This window comes from Polyodon spathula, unplaced genomic scaffold (genome assembly GCF_017654505.1).
Source record: "Polyodon spathula isolate WHYD16114869_AA unplaced genomic scaffold, ASM1765450v1 scaffolds_810, whole genome shotgun sequence".
Lineage (NCBI taxonomy): Eukaryota > Metazoa > Chordata > Actinopteri > Acipenseriformes > Polyodontidae > Polyodon > Polyodon spathula.
In genome coordinates, this window is record NW_024472297.1 from 6,015 (window position 1) to 15,578 (window position 9,564).

At 43.3% G+C, this 9,564-nt stretch overlaps 1 protein-coding gene across 1 annotated transcript; it reads left to right on the forward strand.

The window, feature by feature from the left end:
• Positions 1-3,446: 3,446 nt before the first annotated feature.
• krt8 (keratin 8) lies at positions 3,447-9,500 on the forward strand. Its single transcript, XM_041241713.1, has 8 exons — positions 3,447-3,943; positions 5,524-5,732; positions 6,043-6,103; positions 6,237-6,332; positions 7,095-7,259; positions 7,708-7,833; positions 8,428-8,648; positions 9,395-9,500. The coding sequence occupies exons 1-8, from the start codon at positions 3,542-3,544 to the stop codon at positions 9,471-9,473; spliced, it is 1,359 nt and encodes a 452-aa protein (XP_041097647.1). The 5' UTR covers positions 3,447-3,541; the 3' UTR covers positions 9,474-9,500.
• Positions 9,501-9,564: the final 64 nt, after the last annotated feature.

A 9,564-nucleotide genomic window follows, 5' to 3' on the forward strand; every position in this document is an offset into this window, starting at 1 on the left:
TTTTCCCATCGTTCACACTGGTTTGCCTTGTTTATTAACATGCTTTACCAGCTCTCGCTATTCTTTACAAGGAATACCTGTGCTTTACCACACTTTCACTGTGCTTTATTACACTTTGCTGTGCTGTTACTGTGGTAATTACAAGGGATGAAACTGGACCAATTACAGCAATTCATTTTTGAGCTTAGTAACAAAATAAGTAAGACATGCCTTATCATTGCAGAACAGTGAGGAACAGGGGCTAGTATTGAGTGTCTAAGTGTAATTCCGGCTCCTCTTAGCTGGGCTTCAGAAGCTTTGTGAGAGTCCTGTGCAAAAGGAATGCCGTTCACTTCAAAGCATATCTTCCCAAGCTGCTAAAATGATGGAATACTGAGAGACGCCTGCGTTATTTTTTTTCAGTTTCATCCCAGAAAAAACGCCCCTCGAGAATGCAAGAATCGATTGGTCAGAAACTCAGACCAAAAACAAGACCAAACTTTCTACTGAATATGCCGGCAGTGGAGTTATAATTGACACTAGAGTTAAAACAAACATGTGCTGAAACTCGCACTAGCCCTGCTGCACCCGGTGCTGCGTTCCGGAGCCCCCTCGGTTTAGAACACTAAATCACAAGGCAGCGGGATTTTGAATGAATTGTTCCTCCTGTATAACTGCATGAACTCATGTTAGTGAACCCCCAGACCAGCTTGTGATTTTTTCAGGCTGTGTGGGCAGGGCAGAGTAGATTTACTGGGAGTCTGATTGTTCAAACCCCTGGCACCGTGACATTTCAATAATATACCCAAACAAGGGAAGTTTTGAAACCCAGGGCTCGTGAGATTTCCAAGTCCTATAAAACTTATGGCTAAAAGGCAGCACAACTAGAAAGAAACTCAAAATGAATAACACGTTTTGGCGAGAATCCTTGGTCGTTATTTTCTACCAAAAAATAGACCAATTAACAGTGTCTAAAACAAAAATGTGCAATTAAAAAGAGACACACACACACACACACACACACACACACACACACCCCCCCACACACACACACACACACACACACACACACACAAAAGAAATACAGTTTAATAAAAACCGAAAATCAGAAGCCCTAATTACAGGATACACGTATACACTTAGAAAAGTTTACTATGGTATTTTGGCGCTGTCTTTCTGCGGCTTCACCATGACTATACTACGCATTTCCCATAGTTTCCCCTGGTTTGCCGTGTTTCATGAATATGCTTTACCATGCCTCGCTATTCTTTATAATGTTTTATCAGGCTTTCACTATGCTTTAATGTACTTGGCTATGCTTTTACTGTAGCAAAACCTTAAAAGTATTTTAGTGAATGAACTCCTTCCTCTTTGTAAATCTGAACCTAGGACCTGTGCTGTGGCTTATATCTACTGCATGAAGCAGCATGGCATGTATTCGCATGTACTAATCTCAGTCCCATTTAACAGACTTGAGAGGCACGTCATTATCCCATGTTTATACAATGCGTTTATCTAGTTACCATGGCTTTTCAAGGTTTTTTTTAATGGGCTTGTCCATACCTCTCTGTGCTTTACAATGCTTGCTTATGCTTTAGCATGCTTTCCCTATGCTTTATCACACCTTGCTTTGCTTTGCTTTTATTAGGGGTCAATACTGTGTATCTGTCTATCTATCCATCTATCTATCTATCTATCTATATATGGTATTATAAACAGTAGTGTAAATGGTTTGGTAATCTGACACGCAAAACTTCAGGTCTTTGTCTATCACTTGCTTGCAAGTCACAAAATAACTCCAGATAATATGTATAGGACTTGCACTGACAGCTTTTAAATCTAACCAGATCTGTACATCTCGCCGTGCATTCTCACAGCTTTACATTGCATTCAATGATGCAGTGAAACTTCTATTTGGCACCAGCGTATTGAACCCTACCCCATTTAATTGATTTTCCAGATGCGCACGTGTTTCCTTGTATTCAGATATGCTGAAATGCAACCTATCCACATTTTGAATGGGAAACCCAACTAATGCCTGGACTGATGTGACCCTGCGTACCCACAGTACAAACAAACAGACAAGCTAATGGATTTAACTGGCCAGGTGGGAAGTTAGTCACAGTTTCAAAGCAGGTGGTGGAGTGTGAAAGCAATCTGTTTAGCAACTTTAAAAAGCAGGGACTGGGAAAGGGGGAGAGGGAAGGAGTTCCCGTGGACCTTGGAAACGCCCGAATCCATGAATGATTGCTGTATAGAAATCTTAATAAGATTTAAACACCGTCTGCTTGCTCAAGTCCCCTCATCAGATGAAACTGATTTTTCTACAGGACGTCCCGGGCAGTAATTCAGACCTCGCGGGAACCATTGTTAACATTGGTTACCTCTGTTTGATTTCAGGGCTTTAAGCAAAGAGGAACCCATTCAGAATGAGGTGTGGCGCAGATAGCCCAGCTGGGTGTGGCCGCCCCATTTAACGGAGACCATCCGAATTTTTGTCAGTTTCTCGTGAAGTATATGGGAAACTACAATTCAATATGTTACTGTAACATTATTCATCATGCTGCACCCTACAGGGCGATGGAAAACCTTTGGCCATATATAATATTACTTCTAGTGCTTGAACTTTGGAGCACCTTGTACTGTAAACAGAAGGTTGGAAAACTGCTCCAAAGTGGAGAAACACAACAAAACTCTTTGAATGAAATGTGCTGTTGATTCTGCATTGACACAAAGGGGGCGTGTCAAATAAACATACCAGAAAGTTCTTAAGTGTTCTTAAGTTATATATATATTTTTTTTAAATTGAAATACTTTACTACCATTATGGCTTCCAGTAGACTTCTGCAATATCATTTTGTTTTTTTTTTATCTCAATGTCTCAATCCTCCAATTCTAGGTGATGCAAAACTGTTGTCCCTGGATAGAGATATTATGAAATGAATAGGATCTCAACCTCCCCCCTGAACCAGCACAAGAGACAGGTTTTAACAGATACCATGCAATGGCATTAACAGAGGACACTGACCTGTTCTGATGGGTATGCAAGCGCTTAGCTTAAGAAAACAAAGCGTTGTTCTGACTTGATCTGCCTGGCTCCGAACAATACTATAAACAGAGGCACACACAATGCAAGGGTTGAAGGGGTGAGGGGGAGATTGAAAGTTAAATAAAGTGAAAGAGAAGAATGAAAGAAAGAAGGGAAAAAGTGAAGGAAAGAATACAAGAAAGAAAAATATGAATGAATGAATGAATGAATGAAAGAAAGAAGGAAAAAAAGAAATAAAGAAATAAAGAAAGATAAGTTAGCCAGGTAACAATCTGCTCTTGTGATCAATGAGACCCAGTGCAGCACTCCCTGGCCCTCTGATTGGTCCAGGTGTCAGGTTCTGTGCCCTCCCTCTGGTAGACTCCACCAAAGGGAGGAGCTAGCCAGCACCCAGCCCTTATAAAAAACAGCATAGCCCCATCCCTCCTTCATCTGCTAGCACTGCAGCCTGCCTAGCTCTTCCTCCACCACCAACGTCTTGTGCAAACCAACACAAAACAAGATCCATACAAGATGTCTTTCCAAACGAAAAAGATTGTCCGTTCCTCTGTCTCCAGCTCTGGCCCTAGGAACTTTAGCAGCTCGAGCTATGCAGGGCCCAGCAATGTCCGCTCCAGCTTCAGTGTGAGAAGCGCCTATGGTGGGGCTAGAGGAGGCATGGGCTTTGGATCTGGAGGAGGGAGTTACATCTCTTCCTCATCAGCCTACAGTGGTGGCATGGGCCTGGGCATGAGCATGGGGGGTGGTGCAGGGTACGGTGGCGGCATGGGCGCCCCCATCACTGCAGTAACCGTCAACAAGAGCCTGCTGGCCCCCCTCAACCTGGAGATCGACCCCAACATCCAGGTGATCCGCTCCCAGGAGAAGGAGCAGATCAAAGGCCTCAACAACCGCTTTGCCTCCTTCATCGACAAGGTCAGTAAAACCCCTTTTTGTTTGATTATTCTTGTGGTAGTTTTATTTGGCGAAACGCATTGTATTTGTGTGGACAGAGAGAACTGGGGAAAGCAGGAGAAGAGGGCGTTGACGTGAAAAGCAGAAACTGAGCAAGTATCAAAGGGAGAGGGAGAAAGTTCCTGTCTTAGTAATTTTACTGGAGTTCTTCAGTCGGTTAGAGGAGATATCTGCTCCAAAATGCACGCTGCACAATGCTCCGTAGCCCTAACTTTGTTCGGAGAAAATGTTTTCTTCTGTTAAAAGTAGTAATTCCGGGTTTCGGATTTCTTTTTGGTATCCAAAAATAGTTCTCTAAAACAAAGGAAAGAAAAGCCAGCTGGCAAGCGCAAGAAGAGTGTGGGGTTTTCTAGGCTTAGCTTTGGTTTCCCTCTGCTGTTTGCAGGGTGGTGGAGTAGGGTGTCGTGCTTCGGAAACCAGACTGTTTGCATGTAGCAAACCTGTTTCCCTTTCTTCTGTTTAAAGCTTTCTAGTTACTGCCAGGTTGACTGGTGATTGTTAAAACCTGCTGGGTCTGTTTGCTTTTTAAAGCTCAAGACCTTTCAGTCTTTTCTGCATTCCCCCTGGCTCTCAGGTTACACAGTGCAGTGCCGTCTCTCACACCGAGAGAACCTGCATTTGCTGAAATTACAAAGCCTCCCCAGAACAAGAATATTAGGAAACGATATTTCGTAGGACTTGTGTCTTTCTTTGCTCTTTTTACAGCCTTTGCTCCAGTTTATTCGCTTCAACATGCCTTCCTCTTCTCCCTGTATCTCTGTCAACATGGCTGCCTGTTAATGATTTACCTGAGCAACCCTTCAATTTTCTCTCCTACCTCATACCACACCCCGACAGTACACAGACTCTCCTTGTTCAGCGTTTGGCTTGAACTACTAGAGAACACTAAGCCACAGCTCCTAGTCAGTTAACAATCCTTTTAATGATGTTTTTCTTGACCTTTTCCCAGTTTAAATGAATGCCTTATAGGGGTTAAAGTTCTTTGGTGTTTAATAATATAGGGCCGCGCCCTTGTTGTGCAGAAACCTTACGACCAGAAAACAACGCACTTTTAGTGAACCTAAATGTGTTTCTTATTATCATCCCTAGAAGCTTTTTAACAGAAGAGGAACATCTCCACTTTAAACGGGTTTTGCTATTGTTTGTTTGTGCTTTAATGCGTTTATTTTAACCAGACTTTTCCGCTGCACAGCGCTGTTTGTCTGTCACTCTCTACACAATAGCTGCTTTGAAGTTCTTCAAACTTTTATCAGACTCCTAGTAGCCTCTTTGGTGATAATCCCATCAGCTTCTGTTTTTGTACTTTAGTTTGCTTTCCTAAACCTATGAGTAATTTCATTGTCTCCATTGGTCTTTGGTCAATTTGCAAAGAGGTTACTGTTTGCCTTGCACTCTCCTAGTCCGAACTATATATATATGCTTCAATATATTTCAGAATATATTTTAGGATATATTTCAATACTTTCCAAATGCTCTCTTCTGATGGGTTGGGCTGGTTTAACTAAAAGCTAATCTCCCCCCTCCCCTTACCCCGTTTCTAGGTCCGTTTTCTGGAGCAGCAGAACAAGATGCTAGAGACCAAGTGGAACCTAATGCAGGGGCAGACCACCACCAAGTCCAACATCAACGCCATGTACGAGGCGTACATCGCCAACCTGCGCCGGCAGCTGGACTCCCTGGGCAATGACAAGATGAAGCTGGAGAGCGATCTGAATAATATGCAGAACATGGTGGAGGACTTCAAAAACAAGTGAGTACTGCCCCCCCCCCCCCCAACAGAACCTTTCTGCACCAACAGCGCCACCTGCTGCACCACATCAATAAATGCAACAGAACAAACAAATAAATAAATTGACTATCAGCGGGGCATTATTGAACACTGTTTTCAAACACTGTTGTTTAATAATTAAACAACGATATCTGAAAGGGTTACAAATATTGGATTTAATAATAAAATAACCTGATATCTGGAAGTTCTCTATTAACCGTTTCAGTACTGACATGATTAAACCCTACCTGTACTACCTGTACTAAATGCACTCCCCCCTTCTCTTGCACAGGTACGAGGATGAAATCAACAAGCGTACAGAGTGTGAGAACGAGTTTGTTCTGATCAAGAAGGTGAGTGCATTGGTTTACCCCGGACGGTACTGCGATATCAATATGAGAACGACCAGACGAATACCGGACCTTGTTGCCTCCGCACTGCGGCTGAGCCCCCTTTCTTCCTTTCTCTCTCTCTCTAAATCTGCAGGACGTGGATGAAGCTTACCTGAACAAGGTGGGGCTGGAGGCTAAACTCGAGAGCCTGACAGATGAAATCAACTTCCTCAGGCAGCTCTATGAAGAGGTAAGGCTCCTCTTCCAAACCCCCGGAAGACTCAGTCGAGCTCATCGCTGTATAGAAGGTGTTCCAGTGGTTAAAGAAAGTGGCTTGTTACCAGATTGTTCCCAGTTCAATCCCAGCCACTGACTCACTGTGCGCGACCCTGAGCAAGTCACTGAACCTCCTTGTGCTCCGTCCTTCAGATGAGACGTAAAAAAACACAAGGTCCTATTGCAAGTGACTCAGCAGCAGTTGATGATGCATAGTTCACCCCCTAGTCTCTGTAAGTCACATTGGATAAAAGAGTCTGCTAAATGATGAATTGATAATAATTAACATAAAGCTACACTGGAGAGAGGGAACCACATTGCTGTGTCACATTGGAGAATAGTTTCAATATCTAGAGTCGGGGGAGCTTAATATTGTCCCAATTCTGGTACAGATTCAGATTCCCGTTGATACGGGGATAACCATTCCATACCAAAATTTCTAGAGTGCGCTTCAGCGTATCCCAGGGTGCTTCACGAGAATAAACAGCAAGCCAAAACAGCTCCCAGCTGCTTGTTAGTGAAAGACCAAATTAAAGAAACATGTTTTGAGCTTAGATTTATTGGCAGTTCCAAATCAAACTCAAACAGTAAACGCCCTTGCACCACAGGTTCCTCGTCAGGGACTTGGAATTGCTGAGAGACCATCGTTTCATCTCAAAGGACGAGATGGTTTATAGGGAATAAGTAGCTCATTGTCTAAACAGCTGTCTGACCCCCTCGTGTCTCACCCTAACAGGAGATCCGCGAGCTGCAGGCCCAGATCAAGGACACCTCGGTCGTGGTCGAGATGGACAACAGCCGTAACCTGGACATGGACTCAATCGTGGCCGAAGTGCGCGCTCAGTATGAGGACATCGCTGCCAGGAGCCGCGCAGAGGCCGAGAGCTGGTACAAGAGCAAGGTGAGTGCCCAGTGCGCCCCAAAACAAGCTTTGCTCGACCTGAACTGAATTCCCTTCCATCAGTACCTATCTCCTTCCTCACTGTCGAGTGTTGAACCATCACAAAAATCGTTCCCATATTTAAATTAGCCTCCGTGTTTAAAAAAGAAAGTCTGCTGTGCAATGTTAGCCAAAACATGCAAAAAAAAAATGTCTCCAGAGATTTGTGTACATCTTGCCCTTCTGCAGCCCTTCATGTATGAATATATATATATATATATATTATATATATATATATATATATATATATATATATATATATATATATATATATATATATATATATATATATATATACTCACTGGAGATTATTCAGTAAGGACCACTCTGTGCACAGCCCCAGTTATCTGATAACTGTTTTTTTGGCTTTTATCAAATTAATAAATATTTTCTTATTGATTTCCTTCAGTATGAAGAGATCTCAGCCTCTGCAGGCAAATACGGAGACGATCTGCGTAACACGAAGACAGAAATCTCAGATCTGACCAGAATGATCCAGAGGCTTCAGGCTGAGATTGAAGCCGTGAAGGGACAGGTGAGTCTCCTCCAGCACTACCAGTCCTGCTAACTAGAGTACCCAACATGGGCTTAACCCAGGACCCCGCCCAGGACCGGACATGGAACACAAAGCCGCTTTCAGGAGACTAGGTTTCAGGTCACTGCGTGGCACACCTGGGGAGACTTGGGGTTTGATGCAGTAAAGTTTCCTCAAACTAGGTCTCCTGGAACCAGGTTCAAAGACACTTCCTGAAAAAGCAGCTTTGTGTGTTGTTACCAGCTTAAGAGGCATGACATTTTGAGGGCAAGCTAGCCGACACTTTGACAGTAAAGGGACTAGTCTGATCCCATCCCATCCCCATTATTATGACAGGAGTGACCTTAATCAATCCATCCAGTTCATGCCTGGAGAGGAGACAGTTGTCCCTGGCTAGTATAGTCAATTCCAGAACTATCCTACTAGTGTAAAGAAGACCGACCTTGCAGGTACAAACCCTAAGTTCCACAGCTCTCCAGAAGGAGAAGGCCAGTATCTGTTATAAAATGTATGGCAGGATGTGCACTGTTTATTCCACCAGTCTGCTCCTTCAGCAGCAGAAGCTATAAAACCCATTTCTCATCACCCATCTAGCGCGGGAACCTGGAGTCACAGATCGCTGAGGCAGAGGAGCGCGGGGAGATGGCAGTGAAAGACGCCAAGCTCCGTATTGGAGATCTGGAGGCCGCTCTTCAGAGAGCCAAACAAGACATGGCCCGCCAGGTCCGGGAGTACCAGGACCTGATGAACGTCAAGCTGGCCCTGGATATCGAGATCGCCACCTACAGGAAACTGCTGGAAGGAGAGGAGAGCAGGTAGACATCTTGTTCTTTTGTCCGTTTTCACAAACCCGATTAGCACTAATTTTGGTCTCCCTAATGTGAAACCACTTCTAAATGTATTTTACAAAGGTAAAAATCTTCCATGATCCAGAATGAGGACAGCACTTCATCTTTCCATTCACTGACTCATGTGGCATTAGCCTGCAAGCTCAGAATGATCAAATACCATCTAAGTAAGCACCTTGCAAACCCTGCTGACAAAGTAGGAACGAGACGCTATCCAGCTAAAACTGGAACCCAAGACTAGACCGATTTACTGCACGTCCTCTCGTAGCGCAGAACATGCATTTCAGTCTTCCTGGGAGCCTGGTGATCAGGCCTTGTGTGTTTTGCATGGTTACGCTTAAGGAGAATTTCACGTGTATTGCGATACAGAAACCTTGGGCTTTAGTTTGCTTTCCTAAGACTATGCAGGTTTTCAGTCTCATTGTTTGCCTTTATTCTATTTGTAAAGAGATTACAAGGCTGTTAGCTGCACCACTAGTCAGAACTATATCGATCGATCTATCTATCTATCGATATATGTGTATATATATTTCAGAATATATATATATAAGATATATTTCTTTTTTTATATGTTCCAATTTAAAATATCGCAACATATTATAAAATGATTACCGTGAAGATGTTAAATATATATAAATATATTCCAGGATCATATCTTAATGCGCTGTGTACCTCCAATACTAATCCAAACACTATTTCTCTCTCACCTATAGGTTGGCATCTGGAATCCAGTCTGTTCAAATCTCCCAGCAGAACTATGCACGTAAGTTACATTCCACTTCCCATTCATAGAGCACCTCATGTCCAACTGCCCCCGTTATTAAAGCTTACCATGTTCAATGTGCATGATAATTGCCCAGCTTTTACCATGCATTTGCTATTG